The sequence below is a fragment of the Aedes albopictus genome, chromosome 1 (assembly GCF_035046485.1).
Source record: "Aedes albopictus strain Foshan chromosome 1, AalbF5, whole genome shotgun sequence".
In the NCBI taxonomy this organism is placed as follows: domain Eukaryota; kingdom Metazoa; phylum Arthropoda; class Insecta; order Diptera; family Culicidae; genus Aedes; species Aedes albopictus.
Window position 1 is genome coordinate 200,390,874 of NC_085136.1, and position 21,615 is coordinate 200,412,488.

The 21,615-nt window shown below is 41.3% G+C and overlaps 1 protein-coding gene across 1 annotated transcript in view; it reads right to left on the minus strand.

The window, feature by feature from the left end:
- Positions 1-21,615, minus strand: part of LOC109432158 (calexcitin-1) — a 173,219-nt gene that overhangs the window by 56,402 nt on the left and 95,202 nt on the right. Inside the window, exon 2 of the mRNA XM_062846123.1 lies at positions 726-854. Coding sequence (XP_062702107.1) covers positions 726-786 — 61 coding nt within the window. The 5' untranslated portion in view covers positions 787-854. The remainder of the gene's footprint in view (positions 1-725; positions 855-21,615) is intronic.

Below are 21,615 nucleotides of genomic sequence, written 5' to 3' on the forward strand. Positions count from 1 at the left end.
TTGGGGGAGATGGGGGGGGGGTCTGGCCAAAGTCTACGCCCCATAGACATTTTTTTTGGTGGACACAAGTTTTGGTCTACATTGGTTTTTTGAACAGCCCCTAGATCATACCGGTACCCTGTGGTCGAAATCGACCCTCACAGCGATTCAGTGACCGTGGAGAGAACGTCCTGGTTATGTTGCTGTCTTGGCGTCGGCTACTGGATTGGATCCGAACCCATGGTTTGAAAGGGGTCCCCGGTGAGGGCCGGGGCAAGTGGAGACCCTACTGTCAGCAACCTATAGGTGCAGCTGGTAGGGCCTGAAGGGTAGTGATACCCTTGCCTTCAGCAGGTCAGATCTGGTTGCACATACGCATCAGTTCTTGATGCCTGCAAAACAGTTGGGCGCGAGCGTGGGGTTGACCCTGCCCGCCTTCCGAGGACAAAGTGAGTGGTGGGGACCACTCGGAAAACTGGCTAAGCGCCATCATGCTAACCTTGAGGGTGCGATGTGCACTAGCCCCTCTCTGAAGCAATGCCTTCTTGGTGATTCCAGAAAGACGAAGGGTTTGGCGACCATAGGAATGTGTTTAATGGATCGAGGAGAGAGTAGTCCTGGCTTTTTTTGTTGCTGTAGAACGCGACCTTAACTCCACACTATCAGGACCTTCCTGTTCGGGTGTCTGTTGGCAGATTTTCCCCCTATGGTTGGAGGATCAGTAAAAATACCGATTCGATACTTACCGAAGAACACGTGGAACACATACAGCAGCTTCTTCTTGCGGAATTCGGAGATAGCGGCCATCGTTGTTGTTGTTTCGTTGGATTCGTTCACTATTCAGTAAAAAGGAAGACCCTGGTGGATGGTGTTATCTACAAGCAAACCGAAAAAAAAAAAACAAACGATTTAGTAGAAGTGTGAATCGTATGATGCATAACTATGAAAATAACAATGGATCGTACGAGCGCATCGATTCAAAAGTTTTGCAGAAAATGATACAGATACAATCCAGGAATTCAATTAATTTGTTTGTACCAGACATTATGATTGGAATTTGTTTTCCGCAACATCACTCTAAAAATGTTAATAAACATGTATTTTTCCAATAATGGGTAAATAGATAAATTATCAGAAATTTATTTGAATATTATATCACAAGTGGTATTCTAGAGGCATAATTTCATGAAGACATTGTGTACAGCTTTGAACAAGAAAGTTATAAGATATTCTTCTAATATTTTACCTGAAACCCAACTGCTTAGTTTAAATATGAAGTGAGCGATATTTAAATTATTACTATCTCATATTTTAGGCAGTTATCGGTAAACCACTCGTACCAATCTGGTTAACCAGAGTTGAAAAGTGAAAGAACTCGAATCAATATCCAATTCGTATGAAAACATTATTTATTTATTTTGAAATCCATTCAATTTGGCTTTATTCGAGTGCGTTTTCACATCGTCGGCCTTGCTTCATTTCTCACTCCCTCTCTCACTCACTCTACTGGTCCGGGACCGATCACGAAAAATGATGCAAACCAGCTTTATTCAAATTTCCAATCCTCCAGACGACGACGACGACGACGCTGCCAATATGGATTCGAACTGTTGGTTTGGTAGGCAGAACCAGAATCGAGAAAGAAATGCCATTGCGAATAGTAGCAAAAAAATGTGTCCATGTGCCAATTCAACTTCCACTTCAGGGAATGGGATAATCGAGCAAAATGGAGATTTCCATTCTGTTATTGTTCGTTTTGTACGTTTGGGTTTGGGATTTGTTTGGGATTGACCCGGTCTTATTTCTATGGCAGTAAAGGTAGGAATTTAAACTAACAAATGAAGCCCACAGGTGGTTGAAAAGATTCTGACAAGGAATTAGTTTCATAATAAAATCAAGAGAGTGTATCATTATTCTATAGTGTGACTTTTGGGCCCGGATGAAGGTCAATTGCTAAAGTAATATTGCAGGGTGCAAAAAACACAAACATAGCACGCCGGGTTCCATATTCATATTCATATGAGATGTGAAGCAAAAATTCAAGCAGACAAAGCTTCGTGTTTCATTGTGTGTTTCAAAACGAAAAGACCATCGCTGCTGTTGGATGTAGGAGCTCTCCCAAACGAGGGTTAGCTTGAGCTGCTTTGGAGTGGTTAGATTTTCTTTTGATGGACGGCGTTTGTCATTTGAAGTGACGGTCAGAATGAGTATCGTTAGGCATTAGCCATCCTTAAATTGCACAACTCTGGTTTATCCCTGAACCGTGCTTTTGAGCCTGCTAAAATATCTGCCTAATATGTATGTTCATAAACATCACTAGAAACTGTCAGTTCCTACATTGACCTGCAATCTGACGTAACAGACGCCATTTTCATCTAAAATAGAATCGACACAGTGGGTATTCATATTCATTATTCTTCGGTACCACCCAGCAAATCTTTATCCTTTTCGAACAATCTTTTCCAGTGATTATAACTGCAAAGTATAACGCCACATAACAAATTGGCCTCCATTCAAGAAAATTAATAACCTTGACCTGTTCCCAGTATCTCGCATACATATTTCTACGCAGCCAAGCAGCCACAAAACTCAATCCAGGCCCGTCAGGCTAACTTCAACTGCTCGTTTGCCAAAAGCCAAAATAAAACACGTCCGATTCGGAGCTGCTGCTGCTGCTGCTACTGGATAGCATTTATATTCTTTAGGATCTTGGCAGCTGTTGCTCTTGACACTCACACACGCCTTTTTCCACAGTGAGCGGAAGAAGTATTCCGCTGCGAAGCCGGAAGAAGGAAATACACGTTTACCTTCTCCAGATATAATGAATTCGAATAAAAATTGCTGTCTGCTCTTTGGTGAGGGAAGCAAAAGTTTTCCGACAACATTTTTCCAAACACGGTGCTGCTCGAGGAAGGAGGGGACGCGTGTCGAAATAACTTTTCCTCATATGTGTGTTGTTGACGTGTTCTCGGCGGCGCGGTTGTGGCATTAATTTAGGCAACAACAGTAGTTGATGATAGCAGAACGTTGTTCGCTCAAGTTCTCACCGGCATTGAATTTGTAGTACCCGTGAAGCAGTAAACGAGGATATTTTCGAGGTGGTTGACAAATTCGTCAACCGCGAGTCTTTGCTTTAGCAGACAAGAACAGCCAGAAAATCTGAAACAGTATAATTTTGAATTAAGTCTCGAGGAATCTTCATTCATTCAATTTGTTCAATAAATGCCTTTCCATCAAATGTCCATTCGAAGACCAATTGTCCTGCCAACGTCATAGGGTTTTTTATCTGATTCCCGTCTAATTTAACACCGACCAATAATGGTCGAGTTTTTTTATTTTTCGTCTTATGTGATGGGAATTAGTGCTTATGACGAAGTGAACTTTTACGCTAGGACGAGTTAATGGTGGAAGATGAGCCAGTGGAACAACCTGTAGCGGTTGTAGATAGAACAATCATGGAAGCCGGCGATGTTTGAGAAGCCTAGTGACATGTGCAATAATAACACTCGGTGCCCAGGCAGAGTCGCCAAGACGAAGCGAACGGGAGCGCAAGTAATTCGGAAAGTTGCTAGATTATTCCACTGGTTTCCAAGCAACCTCTGCCGCATTCCCTTATTGTTCGTGCAGTTGAAAATCGGAATTTTTGACACGCGAAAATCGATGTTTCTCCTAAACCGTGTGTCAGACGTACGTCGGACACAGTGCGCTGGATAGAGGGGCGGGTCCGCTTGGATGCGCACTACGTCTGACGTTAGGTTTGACGTATGGATTTTGAGAAAATTCGATTGTCGGGCGTGGGGAAACTTCGGGTTTCAACCGCTACGACAATACTAACTAGATGTTCCTGAAACCTGTTTGTGACGTTCGAGAGGACTGAATGCGAGCCATGCAGGACGAGCAAAGCTACATGAATAAAAAACCAGGCGTGGCAGTTAGTGAAGCAGCTGAAATTCAAGTGGGTTTTCCATTTCAAAGAGGATGACAACGGACGAGATACCGCTTATCGCGGAAAGATTCCTGCAAAAACCGATATTGGACTACGTGGAAACGTATGCTTCGGTTGGTAGCCAAGCTATCACAATCAGGAAGCTAGCCATACTAGCACATCCTTGCGGTAGTCGTCCGCCAGAACTTCTTATTTCACCACCATGGACGTGAAAGTCGCCTTCCTTCATGGTGATCTGTAAGAAACCATCTACATCAGGGCTTCAGATAATGTCACACGCTATGTCCAATGGGAAGTATTATGAAAATCGAATGTACCTCAAATGTTATTTCATAGGATCGTAGGTTTGGACCTCTAGTTTCAGAATCTGTGCAGTTTAAAATATTTCATCTTGGGTTTTTCGATTTTTTTGTTTTTTTTTTCTACTTTTCCATACAATTGGCGAAAAAAGTCATTTTAAGGTTAATTTCATCCCATATAAAAATGTATGAAAAAAAACCCAAGATGGATTATTTTAAATCGCACATATTCTGAATCTAGAGGTCCAAAAATACAGTTCTAGAGAATAAACTTTGAGGTACATTCACTTTTCATAATACTTCCCTTTGGACATAGCGTGTGTTACAACACCACCGGAGACGGGGGCAGATTTGGATTTACGGCTTCAAGAAATCATCAGGGCGTTGGAACCAAAAAAAAAAACATTAACTAGGCTCATTGTACCAGTTATGGCTATAGTACCTCAAATTCGCCATAGTTGATTTTCAACTTTTAACGATGCAAATCATCAAGAAACTCATTGCACTCATTCAAATTTCACATTTTGCTCAAATTATGATAGAAATAAATCATTTTCCTTAAAATTTCGGCTTCCTTGCACCCTATTTCGCCATAGTGTACCAGTTATGGCAAATCCCATAAGGAATGCATGTAAATAGTGCGAAGTGGAACCGAAATTAAAAAGTATGTCCATAACTGGTACAGGGTTCCTATCATTGGCACACGCCGTAATAAATAGTAAAAGTGGGTTTGACTCAGATTTTATATTTTTCCAGTGAAGTATGAAAACAAATCTATCATTTGACATATCGACGACATTCGTCGGTCTTCTTCTTATTTTTGTAGAAGTAGTTTTCCTTAGGTAGTGCGATAACTGGTACAGGCACCCTAGATAGAGAAGCCGGACCAAGCGTGATTCCTATACTGCTTATGCATACGTGAGGGACGCACCAGCACGGAGAAAAAGTATACCATCTTAATGCTACTGCAAACAGCTTTAATCCAGGAATCCGGGAGTAAAAAGGTGATAGCTATACTGAAGAATTGCTGGAAAGACATGTCCTGTTTATTCAGTAGTCACTTTTACTTTGTTACCGAAAGGTAACAAAATTGCAATTGAATTTTGATGTAATATCCCACATCATATTGTGAAGCTATAGAATATTTAACATCTAACTTGATTCAAGCAAACATTATAGGTATCCAATCGTCGAACGCACATTGAAATTTGGGTGGCGATTGCGGTGACTGCACTGAAGTTGGCTGCTATAGACGGGCGGAAAAGGTTGATCGCAAAAATATTGAGTGAGCAGAAGAAATAAAAAGGAGGTGATTAGGGGGAGTCTTGTGTCGTCCGTGCAAGGAGGCAGGTGTGGACTCGTGGATCGAGGAGTGCAAGATCTGAAGGTGAATATATAACGAAGCCACACCTCAAATTTTCAAGAGCACAAATCTGAGGAACCAAAAAATGAATTGCGCTGAAAAGTTGATCGATTGGTGACCCGCTGGTGGTGACCAATCGATCAACTTTTCAGCGCAAACCAACCTTCAGTTCTTCAGATTTGTGCTTTTGAAAATTTGAGGTGTGGCTTCGTTATATATTCACCTGAAGAAAAAGAAAGCGGTTTGATGTCGGTGATATCCCCATATCCTCGAGTTCCAACATGATCCGAATGTTGACATGAAGCCTTGGGCCTGGGGAAATCCCAGGCTATGAATGAATTCTTCGGCAGTGAGGACTCTGCAAATTCTGGGCGCACCGGAGCAGGTGGCTGAATCAGAACCATTCCACCGAAAACCTTCCAAGGTAGTGCTGCCATCCCCATTAAAACACCTTAACAGCGTTGTCAGGCTTACTCCTTGTCTCACCTCCGTTGCGTCAGCGTCAGTCATCATTAGAATAAACAACACTTCAAATCCTGCAAAACAAGGGCGAGTCCGAACTGTTTGATTCTGGAACCACCTGCATTTTTTTTGTCATGGCATATCAGCCAAAAGCGCAAAAAATAAAAAAAAAATTAGAGGGGCGTGTACAAGACACAACCGCATGACGTAAACTACGTAAAGCAGTTTGTTATTGGTTGAATCAATAGTTTGAATAAACAAAAATAATAATATCATAAGAAACAAGGTAAATGCTGCAAGTTTGTGAATTCCGGTATTGGAAATAATTACAAAATAGTTTGAACTTGTACCGACTCTCAAAGCAGAATACCCTCTTCAAATGAGTGTAATAAGTGTTGTACCTTTTAATTCCGCCCTATTTGGCTTATCCTTTGACAGATACGCGTATCGACTACCACTTGTAATCTTCCTCAGTGTCAGTTATCCACAGTTTGAAGCCTAAGCGAAGCCGGCGGAAATCCCTTATAAACTGCGTTGATGGTAGCGCAAGAAGAAAGCGCACTCGCTAAATTCAGAGACACGACCAGATGAAAAGACACAGTTTAATTTCCGCACAATGCTGTTGCATTTTGCTTAGTATACTATAGTAGGTTTCCAAATTCGGCAGTTTTGACACTTATGTGACCAGCGTCACTTTATCGGAAAATCTGCCATTTCATCTTTCAGAAATTTGATAAAGCCCTTGAAAAGGCTGTTCGAACCAGAATTTTGTCAAATTATTGCACGTGAGTTCAACAAATTTCATTGTTCTGGCAGCAAAAGTCAGAACAGCGACGAGGCTTTGTCTTAGGACGTCCATAAGAAGAAGAAGAAGAAGAATTGGTTTGATAGATTTAGAAGAAGAATTAGTTTGACGAGAGAGGGGTAAGAATCAGTAATGCCATACAGCTTACTTTGCAATCAAACAGATCAATCAAAAATGCAAATCATAAAGCTTTTGCTAATTTGATGACTGGAATTGCCTATATATTATTATTTATCAAAGAATTTCTAGAAATCGTAGTAGCTTTCTTCCAGATTTTGCGGTAAAAATGGGCACAGAGAATTTTGATTTTTGCAGGCATAATACTAATTGAAATTTGGTTGAGAAATAATCTTCATTTCTTCATTAAACTTGCAATTTCTCTAAGTTTAAAAATTATTGGAAATTTGCGATCAACTCGCTTTTGTAAATTTATATGGAGTGTGTCATGGATGCTACAAGAAGCAATTATATTTCCACTACTCCGCTACTCCGGCTTTGAGACTGTGCCGATTTTGACATTATTTTTGACCCGGCGCTTCGTTTTCCTTAGAAAATTATTCGGTTCATTCTTGTGGAGGAACATTGGCAAACGCAAACGAAGAAACTGGCTAGCCCTTCTTCAATGCAATCCCCTAGAAAGGTCATGAACGAATGATGGAAGATGAGAAGAATTTAACTTGACGGCAAAACGCAAAAATGTGCTCGCACGGAATCGGCTGGTTAAAGCATCGGCTTACTTTTCCCAAATTTTCGATAGTTTGCTGTTGAAAATCAATAATTTTGATTATTTGTCATAAATGGTACGTACATACATTTCCAATCGATTAATATGAAATATTTGGAAATAATACTATTAATGGCAGAGATATAAGCGTGCAAAATCTGACATAATTTCGTGACCGTCGTAAAATTTTAGATTTCCAGTGCCGTGGTAGCGTAAGCACCCCATTTTATGAAATTTTACCGCACTCGCGTAGTAGATGGTTTTAAAATGTCGGCATTTACATGTCTTCACTTAATGCGGAATCAACTCTTGCAGAAAATATAGAATTGTAGCCTTCATAAGGGCTGTTTAAATTTAATTGCTTACTAAAGGTGAAACTCGGTAGTTATGATTGCGAAATCCAGAACGGCGACGGTGGCGTTGACTCCGATGGTGGGTTTGCGAGGCGATGCTGTGCAAAACGTGACGATGCGAAAGCGGACGCCAGTGTTGCAAAAATTCAATTCATTCATTTGAACACTAACCAACCAATCTGTTCAGTCATTTTTCCTTCTAGTTATGTTCAAAACGATTTCATTCAATCAGAGCACCTATCAAATGAGAAGCGAATCCTTTTCAATTGAATAAATTGTCATTCGAATGAGTAGTTTGGCACGAGACACGAAAAACCCTGCAAAATTCCGCCAGACAGAAAAAAATGTCGAATGTCGGGTCAAAGTCGGGTCAATTTTTATCGAATGTTTGGCCACTGTTGGACCAACATCGATCAACTATTGGGTCTAAGTTGGTTTGGTAGCCAAAATAAAAATAGGTGAATGATAGGTTGATGTCGGGTTTGACGTCATCAACGATGGTAAAAGCTTTGAACCTTCAACACCACACATTTATGCTTTCGAGCTGGGGCTCAATTGAATGATATGTGCCTTGACTGAGGCTGGAGCCGATGTCAATTGAATGATCAGAGGCTAGTCAATTGATATTCCGATGGTAAATGGAAAAATGAATGGTTACCTATCTCAATTTCAGCTTTAAATATCGGTTGATACTGACACTTCGCGGCACTGGCGGACGCACTCGCGCGCAACCGCCATCGACCATCGCGATCGGCTTGCCAAAGCATACTGAAGGAAGTGGAGTGAGCGCTCCGCTGATGCGTGCCCGTCAAACAGTTGGCAAAGAATAAGAGAAAATGGGAAGAAGCAGTTTGCTTTTATACGGCAAGGCGGTTCGTTTTCCCCTCTCGAACGTGGTTGGTTCGATGAGAGAGGGGTAAGAATCAGTGATGCCGTAGGATTTATTTGCAATATTGGTTTGATTAATGTTCATCAAATTCATTTTAATATGCAAATCATACTTTTGCAAATTGGTAGACTAGATTTATTAAAAGTTTAATACTTATAAATAATAATTTAATAATATCATGGTTAAGTATTGCACATTTTAAACGGTTAAAGTACTTATTCAATCAAATTTGGCAACACTGTTTAACAAAGCTCATTTTCTTCATTAAAGTAATCATTTTTCTAAGTTGAAGAAATTGAACATATTTTCAATCAAGTCGTACAAATTTTGCTGATTTTGTTCCTTCCATTTATATTAGCCATCTCAGTAATTTCACTTGAAACCGTAACCTGGAAAATTATCCGTTCTCTCTTGTGGGACAGTTTTATAGCCCTCAGAAGGGCTGTTTTAATTTACATCATTTCCATCCGACGATGAAAAGTCCTCATCCGGCTGGCTACTTAAATTTTACCACCGCACGCCCGCACGACGACGCACAATCGTCGACATCCACCGCGCTCCGCATGTCACAGAATACTGAGCGAACATGCAAACGGAAAAACTGCTCTGTGTGGCAGCGTTGCCAACCTTTCAGATTTATCTGGATTTATCCAGATTTTTGAGGTCTCATTTTGCAAAAATCTGGAAGATCCAGACATTTGTTTTCGGGATTTGTAAGGTTTTTCTCGGAATTTGTAAGGCTTTTCCCGGAATTTGTAGGGTTTTTTACACGATCCAGACTTTTCCAGACAAAACTTCCTAAATCATCCAGATTTCTCAAAAATTGACCTGGCGACCCTGCTGTGTGGTCGTCTCGTCAGATCCACTCGTGCTGCCGCGCACTCCGACGCGAAGACGCACGCACAACCGCCGACAGTTACCACCGCGCTCGGAATGACTATGGCTGTTCTCCTCCGATGCGTTCCCCTCTGGTCTGGTCAGCAGCTCCACTTGTACCGCGTCAGGCCAGGCACGACGACGCGACGACTCGCGACCGTCGGCAACCACCGTGCTCGGCATGTGGAAGTATACTGAGCAGCGATAATGCAAACGGAGGTACTGGGCTGTTCTCTTCCGATGCGTTCCCCTCGAGGAGTCGATGCAGAATGGAGGAAGATGGGAAGAAGTAGTAATCTTTTATACTGGGTGATGCTCGACGAAAAATCGCAAACTTGTGCTCGCACGTGATTGGCTGGATAAAACATGTGTTCACTTTTCCCAAATTTTCAATAGTTTGCTGTTGAAAATCAATAGTTAGCTATAATTATTTCAACGCGTAGATAAATTTGTGAACTATCGGTGCAAAAATTTTGAAAATCGGTCGTGAAACGGCTGAGTTATTAGCGCTCAAAACCTATCAATTTTTCGTGACGGTCGCAAAATTTTAGATTTTCATTTTACACCCAGTACTTCCCGTAAGACGTAGTTTACGTCAAAAAGGGGTCAATCAAAGTCGCACCGCAACACTTCATAATCAAAAGACAACCGAATGGCTAAACGCGGAATTGATGACACTTTTGATACGAACTTTTTCACCGCTTGCGTGACATGACCAACCCCGCCAACACCGGCATGCAATCACGCACAAGACCCTGAAACAGTTCCGGATGGCGTAGCGCCGTTCCATCAACGCGAAACTAAGTTTGAACCCAATTGTTCCGTACGGAACAGGCCGCAAGCGAGTGCGACTCAAATTGCATAGGACGCCCGACGCTGGTGTTGCCATACTGAGGAAAAACCTGCCTTTTCATTCCAACTGTTCTCTCCTTTGGTTTACTAATCGCCGCAATCATCAGAATGTAACCCTCGACACGACTCACCCTGCCTACGCCGCTGCGACCGTGAGTTCCCACCGCAACCTACACTCAGAAATAAAAGTATACACAGAATTACTATTATTTATGCATTTTGTATCCGCATCTCTCTCACTCTCTTTCTGTTTTCATGCTATCTGTTGCTTCGCCTGGGTTGACGAAACACTTCTCTTCAACCCAGGCTAAACGGCAGATAGCATGAAAACAGAAAGAGAGTGAGAGAGATGCGAATACAAAATGCATAAATAATAGTAATTCTGTGTATACTTTTATTTCTGAGTGTAAGTGGCAGTGAGAGGCTCCCACCATCGTCACAGTCGCCAGTGTGGGAACTCACCTGAAACTCACCACAGCAGAGTGGTGAGTTCAACCTGCGCTCCTTCGAGAAGATTCCTCCCGCGTCTGAAACACGTGTAGCTATATTGCGCGAATGCTTCAGACGAAAAAAGTGCGTATATAAATATGCAACAAGTTCGACCGCTCAGTCAGTATTGTTTCAACCACCGCGAATATAACTCGAGTGCATAGTAAAGTGAAACCCAAAGTAACAGAGTAGTGAGTAGTGAACAGTAAAGTGTAGTGTAAATAGTAAAGTAGTGAAGTGATTAGCAGAAACAGAGTGTTGTGTTATTCCTTTCATCCGATCCCTGAGTGATACAGTCCACCCGACCCGACCGGAGTTGACCACGGTTAACGCGCCAACACCAATCTTTCGCAAGTCTTCCCAAAATGAATCATGCACGTCTGCACGCGGCAACGCCTACTACACTTCCTCGACTACAATCATAGTGGAGATACCCTAAAACTGTCAGAGAGGACAAATATCGACAAGTTCCGATGGAGAAAGGACTGTAAATGCCTCGTGGTGAAGCTGCGTCCGGTGAACCATACTGCGAGAGTTGCCCGATGAGAGTTATTCCTTTGGATATCTTATTGGATTATCTTTGATACATAGCAGCAGAATTCGTCAACCGTGCACTGTAAAGCTCTGATTCATTTATTTTCCCGCCACAACACTCGGTTCATGGCTACAGTCCTCTATTCTCGGCCGCGGCCAAAATTTGCCAGATCATTCTGCACATGGTCCACCCACCTCTGCACATGGTCCGCTGCTTCTAGGTCTACTTGTACCATCCAGATCTCTTGTGAGCACCAGCTTTGTAGGATTGTTATCTAACATTCTCGTAACATGCCCTGTCCATCGAATCCTTCCTGCTTATGTCACCGTTTGGATGCTAGGTTCGCCGTAGAGTGCAGCAAGTTTGTCGTTCATTCTTCGCAGTCACATAAAGTCACATACTCGCAGGTTCTAGTGGAGCCCATAGAAGACGTGATTTCGCTTTCGTATTGCACGGCTAACGTTGCTATCCACTGTTAATAAGTATCCAAGAAAGACAAAGTCTTCCACCACCGCGAAAAGGATCCCATCGTTACAATGACGCCTGTGCTTGACCTGTCGTTCGCCGTTTCGTATAATAGCATGTACCTCAATATAATCACGTTCAGTCCGTCTTTTTCTGATTCAGGTGGGTGTACAGTTTTGCTACCGTTTCAAATATCCTAGCAATAACATCCATGTCATCCGTAACACAGACATATTGACCAGGTTTCGTAAAAATGGTGCCTTCCAGAGCCATGTTAAACAGCAGGCATGAGAGTCCATCGTAGTTCCAGCGAGATTCGAACAAAGTGGAAAGAACGCCCGCAACACCCTACGTAGTTTTCAAACCGTCCATCGTCGCTTTGATCAGTCTAGTGCGCATTCCGGAGATTCCGCATTCCGTACTCGTCCATGATTTTTCATAGCTCTGTGCGGTCGTATGCCGCCTTCACATTGACGAGCAGGTGAGGCGGTGGGATCTAGTATTCGTGATATTTTTTGGAGAATTTGCCGTACGGTGTCGGTTGTCGAGCGGCCGTCAACGAAGCCGGTTTAATAATTTCCCACAATCTCATCAACTTTAGGTGAAAGATGACGGAAGATGAGCTGGAGTATGACTTTGCAGGCGACATTGTATTTCCAAATTAGCTACAGAGCCAATTAATGACACGGTGTTTTAGTTGTTACACTGAAATTTAGATCCCAGCGACGTTGCTTTATTTCACCAAAACCACAAACCCTCTCATCTCAGTTGTACAAGTGCGGTTCAGATGCTCATCAAGGTGCTGCCTTCACCTTTCAATCACCTCATTTAAAAGGCTTTGTTAAGAGGCTCCAGCGGTTTGCGGAACGAAGCCTTTATGAAATGATTTGATCTTCCGCTAGTAGATAGTCTCAGATAAACAGGTTTGCTTCTTCCGTTTGCATCATTGCACGTTTTTCCGAGTGTGTTGCTGCTGCAACATTCCCGAGCAAAGTCCAACAACAAAATTACAGCAAATCGAAAACATGATTTGTATTCAGCAACAAATTGTATTATTGCATTTAGTGATTTGATATCAACCGAAAAACTCTACATTTAACGATTTTTCATTTTTCTTGCGCTGATAACAAAAACAGTTATCAATTTGCTATCATCGATAGCAGTAATGGTTTCAATTTGCTGTCACAGGAACATTTTTTTTTTGCTCTCATTTTTGATGTTTTAACCGTTAAAACCGTCGTTATGGTGACAACAACCTGAGTTATCAAAATTTGCAATATCACAACATCAAAATTAGTTTTCAATTTGCTATCAGACTTTGCTCGGGTTACCTACCGCCCGCGCTGTGTTTTTCTCCTTCAAAATCTCTCTGATGTGTTGTTGATGGTTTCTGATTGTATTATTGATCTACATAAATACCGATCGCATTGCCAATTCAAACATAAGTCACAGTTACTGATGTGTGGTTTGACTAGGTACGTTACGATGAGAATATTAGCAAACTTACGATACAGTTATAGTAGTATGTAATCTACGAGAAAGATAATGTCCGCTACAAAATGTAACAAAAAAGTTCAAACAATGGGTAGATTTAGAATGCACCAGTGTATACTTCACGGTATACTTTATCTCATGTATCTACCATTCAATCTACCCTCTACTGTCATACATTTTCGTACAAAAGGAACCTATTCCACCATGTGCTCGTATCTCAACCATGCAAATCTTCATGAAAATTTATGTAAATATTTCGCTCAACTTCCACGTGAGACACGGCTCGCCATAAACCACTTGCCGGCAGGTGGTTCCAGCGTTTTCCATGCGCCCCAATTCAGCTCTCATTGCTAAGTCCTCAGAGTAATAAAGAAACAAAAGATTTGCTGCCACCACCCGCACACGGCCACATCCCAACCTCATCTTCCAACACCTCTCCAGCTCACATTTTGTTAACATTATCCGAAAAACTCTCCTGTGAGACGTCATGCTTCCAGTAGGTAATTTCATTTTTCCTGTCCGACGGCACACTTCACTCACATATTCCACTGCCTGACACACCGGGAAATGAAATGCCGAAAGTTGGTCCTTTTTCGGGGGGCTTCGATGGTAGTTAAAGGGGCTAACTTATGGCATCTCGTAAAATAGTGGGACGTCATCATCATCTAGATTGGTATAGAAGGTAGTCACCGCACGCCTGTAACTACGAGTTTTAAGGGAGTGAAAAGTTTCTTTCCGAAACGACCCGTGAAATGGCACAAAACAGTACACAATTGGTTGCCAGGCTCATCTAGATGTAAGTTTGCGCCCTTTATGCTATGAATCTTAATTAGGCCAGCTTTTGTTGAACAACCGAATGGATTAAGCCAGCCGGTGAAACAATTACCAAAATTTGAACTTGTCACCCGGAAATTAGCTCTTTGCATAAACTGTACTAGAAGTGAGGGAGTGTGTACTGTAAGAGCAAGCGAGAATGTTCATTTCAGGCTATTCATGGCCGAAGTGTGAACAAAACTATGCCACGTGTTCGGTTGCTCAGTACGTTGAAAGCTTTACATTGAAAGTGTTCACTTTATGGCAGGTCTGTATGCTTATTCAAAGCTGTCTCAAAAGACTTTTTAAGTAATATGCGTAAGTTAATGTAAAAGCGAGTTGAACATTTTTAGAAAAGTGAAAATTTTATCAGTCCCAGTTATTTTGAGTATCCCCTGTAGATGCCACTGATTAATCAAAACACAACCACAATGACTGATAGGATAGCAAATACACCCATAGCTTGTCTACATTCCTATTTAACGTAGCTACATTGTTCAATCGACCATTATTTATGGTGTAACTGTAAATCATATTCTGAGAAAATTTGGATCTCGTTGTGCTTCAAGTGTCGCACAGTAATGTTTTATGTATTACGAGCTCCGTTCTATCTCTCTGACATGAATTAAATTCCAACCGTCTCTGCGGCAAAATCGAAGCTTTCCTAGGGTCTCGGCCTCTTCTGTTTGAAGGATGAAACAGTGAAAACAAGTTCACCGTTCAAAGAAATTGGATATCGATCAAAAGAATGTCATACAGACACCAACATCACCACCATGAAAATTAATATTCCGGAACTGATTGAATTCCGTTCATGCTCCGGGTTTTTGCACGTCCACCTGAAAGACAAGGAGTGACACCCAGGATAAAAGGAATTTGTCATTCGCTTGTCATGCTTGCCTTTAAGTTTCCTCGTGTTGTTTTTCCTCCTGATAAAATATTGAAAAAAAAAATAGCAATGCGCTAAAATTGCTGAAGATATATGTATCATTCGTTACATTTCCTTTCCAAATCCGAATTACCAGGAACAGCAGTACCAAAATTTTAATGAAACGTGCTCTATCACCGCCAGAGCCACACCACTTTATCATTCCGAGAAACGGGAAAACCTTTCTTCCTCCGGGGGAGAAAACTGGAGCCAATCACGCAAACGTCATTAGAAAATTACTTTCAACATTGAGTGTGGCACTCGTTGCTGACTACTGGCCTGGCAGGCGAGCAAGCGAGTGGAACAAAGTTGATTAACTAGAGGAGAGCAGCAGCTGCGTTGAAATCCACCCTGGGAGCTTGGAAGCTCGTACGTGCCTTTAAGTTTTCTCAGGGCTGTATAATTAAAAGTGCGGTTTTTTGCAATCCGGATCTTTTCTAGCTGTGGATTACTTGTATGTTGCAAGGGTACCAGAAGTAGTTGTAAGATGGCAAAAGAGTATTTGAATTTTTGAAACCAATAACAACATTTCGAAAGATCGTATTGGTAATTCACAGGCTTTCTTATCAACACTAATAATTCATTGGCAAAGAGATCCTTCTATGTAGGATGGAACCCTTTCAATTGCTTTTCCTGAAATGTGTTCTCATCAGCAGGTGAATAAGCTTCTGGTATTACTGGGCTTCAGCTGCCGAGAAGAAAAGTGAGTTACAATCTGAATGAAAATATGACGGTGTTCCTATGAAGCTTTAAACTATGCTAATGAATGACGAAACCACATGAATCAGAATGTTTAAGATGGCTCTACCTTTTCACTTATTTCTTCTAAGATACCCTGAAAGATCCCCCTATAATTAAAGTCGTCTCGTATTCAGAGTAATGAAATGTTATCAACTGGGTAATTCTCGCTGAGACCGGCCCACTATTTACACCTTGTCTTCAAAAATGTTTAGGGTGCCGATTTTCTGAAAGCCCTTGCCTAAAAAGCAAGAAAAATGCATTTGGTTACTCAAATTGCAGCAGCGAAAAACATATGTATTTGGTTTTAGGCTCAAAACTAATTTGCTCATTCCTTGGCGTAGAACATTGGTTGTCATTTTCGTTTTGACAGTGAATTTTGACATCCAGTTGCATTTTAGTTAGCTGACAACCAAACCAACGGATGCCCTACTAAAAAGCAATCCAACTATTAAACCACCAACCAGTGGGTCCCGACTGTATTTCCAGAAGTATCTTCTGAGAATTCTTAAATGGTTCCATCTAGAATTCAGAGATTCCTTCCGAAGTTTCTCCAGGAATTCCTTCTGAGATTCTTCCGGAAGTCCCTCAAGGAATTCATTCTGAGTTTCCTCCACGAGTTCGTTCTGGGATTTCTCCAATATTTCGTTTCGAGATTCTTCCCGGACTTCGTTCTCAGATTCCCACCGGAATTATGAGAATCCCCCAGAGGGGGTGACACTAGTTTTGCCAAGCCGAATATCCCCAAAAACAGCCGAAAATACACAAAAAAAACCGCATAAACCCGCAAAAGTTTTGCAGGTTTTGCCGGTTTTTTTTTCGACTTTTTTCAGCGTTTTTGGGGATATTCGGCTTGGGAAAACTAGTGTCGCCCTCTAGGAATCCCCTAAGATTCTTCCTGGAATTCCTCCAAGAGTTCTGCAATTACTCTACGAGTTCCGGGATACCTTGGAATGCCTTTCCATGAAGGAACTCTTGGGTGAGTCCTAGAAGGAAGTGCTGAAGAAATTCCAGAAAGAGCTCCTGGAGAAATCTTAGTTAAAGGTAGAAGGACTTGAGGAGTCCCAGAAGGAACTTCCAGTAAACTCACTGGGAAATTTCAGAAGGATTTCTTTTTTGAGGAATCCCAAGTTTCCTCCAGGATTTTCTTCCGAAGTCGTTTCGGAAATTCCTTCCGGGATTTTTCCAGGAATTTGAAACCAACTTCCTCCAGGAGTTTCTTCTGGGATATCTCCAGGAATTCTTTAAGATTCATCCAGGAAATCCCTTCTGGATTCTTCTGAATATTTTTTCTGTTATTCCTTCAGGAGTTGTTCCTATCATTCATTTGAGAATTTCTTCCTGGATCCTGGATTAAAGAAGTGTTTCTTATGAGATCATTTCAGGAGCCTCTGCCTGGATTTCTCAAAGAATTCCCTAAGGAATTCTTTCATTTGAGATTCTAAGGATTCCTCCAGGAGTTCCTTCATGGGCTATTTACGAAGTTCCTTATGAGATTCCTCAGATTTTTTTAACATTAAGAGATTCGTTTTGGAATTTCTCTAGTGATTTCTTCTGGAATTCCTCAATTTCATATTTTGAGGATTCCTTTTTTCTGAAATCCTCCATAAGCTCTCCTTAACATTCCTCCAGAAGTTCTTTCACCGGTTGCTCCTTCTGTTATTCCATTTTCTTCTAAGATGAACCAGGCGTTGCTTCTGGGATTTTTCCAGGAATTCTATCTAAGATTCACCTAGAAGTTCCTTCAGTTATGCATCAAGGAGTTCTTTCTAAGATTCATCCAGAAGCTACCTGTGGGATTCTTCCAAGAGTTCTTTTTGCGATTTCTTCCTGGATTCTTGCAGGCGTACCTTGGAATTCCTCCTTCTAGATTTCTGCTGTATTTATCCATGAAATCTTCCAGATATTCCTCCTTGAACTTCTCCCGGGATTTCTCCAATAATTTCTTTCGGGAATGCCTCTGGACCTCTTTCTAGGATTCTTCAAGAAGTTTTTTCATGGATTTTACTCGTAGTTCTTCTGATATTTCTCGAGGATTCTCTCTTGAGATTACCTGAGATTGCTTCCGCGATTCCTTTAGAAATTCTTTAATCTAGAAAACAACTTCTAAAGGAATCGCGGAAGTAATCTGCAGCAATTAATCCGGAGATCCCTTAAGAAACACTGCCCAGGATTATTTTCGCATTTCCTTCAGTATTCGTCCAGGAATAGCATTTGAGAGTCCTCCAGTTCCTTATGAGATTTCTCCAGCAATTCTCTCCGGGGTTCATCCAAGAAATTCTTCGAGGATTACTTAAAAAAACTCATGCAATAGACCTCCAAGTACTTCTGTGATTCCTCCAGGAATACTCTGTAATATCAGCACAATACTCTGATGAAATTCTTCCGTAAGTTCATTTTCTTTCCATCTCTCTTTCTTTTTCACTCTTATACTCTTAAATTTTGTAAACATCAAGGCCAAGAAACGTCAAAACCTCATACAAAATCAACACAGTGCAGTGCCCTATTGTGGACTGCATTGTTTTGATTTTGTGTGGGATTTTGACATTTTTTGGCCTTGTTGTTAACAAAATTTATGTAAGAGAAAAGGAGAAGGAGAGAATTTCATTTTGGAAATGTTACTCTCTCCAACACAAATCAGGGCTGTTGGTGTTTTTGGGGAAGCGGATGCAAGAGGCCGCCGCTGTTCCATTCGAGTGATTGATTTCAAGTTCGTCGAGTCGAGCTGATATTTTCGAGAAAGTGGTCGTACGATGTCAGTTGGTGACCTAAGCTGTCAAATTTGCATTCGCTCACTGCCGGCCGGTGTCGTTGCAGGCTTGTGTACGGGAAAAGGAGTGATTTTAGCGTAAGGTACGGTAGCTTGATAATCGGAAACCACGAAAGTTCACTAGCACGTTCGATACCAGCGATGAAGATACACAAATGGGTGAGTTCATTTCATGCTATTGTTTTACTGCGAAACTTTAAAGAACGTTCATTGTGAAATAACAGTAAATATTAATATAGTATTACTTACTATGATAACACAGCGTAACAAAAATTAACATTTGGTCTGTCTCAAGAGCAAACTTATGTGTCTCTGACAGATTTTGGGCCGCTGAATCCGAATCCGGGCTCAGATTTGCTCCAACACTTCACAATTTTGAGCTATATCTCTATTTATAGGGCAAAATATGCGATTTTGGGCTTTTTTGACTGCAAGCAATTAAGCGTGGATATATTTTTTTTAGCAATCAAAAGGTTAATTGGTGAATTAACATCTAAATTAACGACTCATGCAAAAAAAATCGTTTTACCAAACTGAATTTGATAGTTTTAAGCGATTAGGATACCTTTCCTACTAACAAGCATTACTTATGTAAATGTAAGTTAAGCTAAGCGTCGCGTTCAGTTCAGCCCTGTGTGGAATGGACTTCAGGATTCTGCTATTTACTGAGGTGGAGACTCACGATAGAATTGATTTGTTTCCGCGAGGAAAAGTGATCGGTTGTGCACGAAACAAAACTTGGTGGGATATTTCCAACACATATGTAAATAAATTTCATACAGGAAATGACAGAAAGCTTTGTAAATACAAAAATGTAGATGTCAATCAAATTACAGCTTCTAAAATATTAGCTGGCTCAGATGATACGATGACCATTTGCATCGCGCCTATTGTGGAAACCATCCGTAAAGGGTAATTTGTAATGCGATAAATTAACCGAACAATTAGCTTTCCAGCAGATGTGAACGTTAGTAGTGAAAAAAGCTTGTCTTACTAATCACGCATTGAAATCAAGAAGAAGCCAAAGACGCTCATTATTGGGGTGAGATCATTAGTCGCAATTAAACTCAATCTCAGCTCAATGACCCAGAGAAATTACGAAACACTCATCGAAACCACGCACGTTGTTAGATCCTTTAGCAAGCATTCACAACGAACCGGCTCAGGCCATCGCTCGACGTTCAATGCCTAATGAAGAGTGAAAGCTATCCATTAAGTTTTCAAGTGACACTTGTTGGCACGTCCTCGCATCATCGTTCCAGAATGGCACCATGCTTTCATCACATCTGGTTCCATCTATCTAGCGAGCCTGGCGAAGCCACCCACCGAATGGGCTGGTGCTAACTGAATGTCGTCCACCCTAGTGGTGTTTGGAACTGGACACCGGCAAATTGTCGTTCGCAATGTGGGTTGCTATTTTTCGCTCAAACGAATGAGTTTTCACCACTTCAGAGTTCAAATAGTGGTAGGGCAGAGGCACGTGGAGTCAATCAGCAGGTTGTTCTAAACCAGTTAAACGATAGCTATTAATATCTTTGAAGACTTTGCATTACATTAACTGGTGACTGTTTAAATCGTATGAGAAAAAGATGCATGAAATTCCAGTTAAGTGGACCGGCAGTTACTATTAAATTTATTAGAGTGTCCTTCATTTACAGCCAGTACAAAGAACATGCTTCAGTTCAGTTTGAATAAAATACGAAACTCAATATTATGAAAGCCATGAACAAAGATCTAATTTTTTTTTTTTGTTTATAGAAACGGTAAAAAATTCATAAATTTAGTTCATAATAGACACAGCACCTGCTTATTTCACGACAAAATTGTTAGCGAGCTCCTGCCGATTTCAGATTGAAGCGAGACAAAATGACAAACAATAGTACGCCACGATACTCGGTTTGTGACTGCCGCTCTCCATCCTCGGTTGCGCCCAATGCTCGCTAGGTCACGCTCCACTTGGTCCCCCCATTGTACTCGCTGCGCTTCACGCCTTCTTGTGCCAACCGGATCATTTGCAAACACCAGCTTTGCAGGTTTGTTGTCCGGCATTCATGTAACATACCCTGCCCATTAGACCTGTTCACTTTTTTTTTACCTACCCGTGTCACATCAAATAATCAATCCACATGCAAAAACAAGTCTTCAGTCCAAAAATGAGCCAAATTGAAATAGATATTTCATTTAGTCACGTAAAATAATGTAAAATTATATGACTTTTATATGTAAAATCGTAAAAATATCGTGTTTTTTCGTGATTTCTCAACTAAAATTATTGAATAGCTTCGAAATAAGCAATTTAAACACCGTAGTATCTTCGGCAAAGTTGTAGAGTATTGTACTAACTATATCCTAACGGTATTTTCTGGATTTATGAGTAAATTTCTGTAAAAACGGTTGAAAAAACACAAAATCGATTTGATACACCTATAAATCTTTATCAACTTGGCTCAATTTTGGACTGAAGACTTGTTTTTGCATGTGGATTGATAATTTGATGTGTCACGGAGAATCGGAGAAAAAAAGTTTCAAAGTGAACAGGTCTACTGCCCATCTTATCCTTTCGGCTCTTGCCACCTTCTGGATCCTGGGTTCGTCGTAAATTGTAGCGAGCTCGTGGTTATTCCTTCTCCACCACACACCGTTCTCCTGCACACCACCGAAGATCGTCCTTAGCACGCGTCGCTCGAAAACTCCGAGTGCTTGCAGGTCCTCCTCGAGCATGGTCCATGTCTCGTATCCGTAGAGGAGCGCAGGTCTTATTAGTGTCTTGTACATGGTACATTTGGTGCGTGGGTGAATCTTTTTAGACTGCAGCTTCTTCTGGAGCCCGTAGTA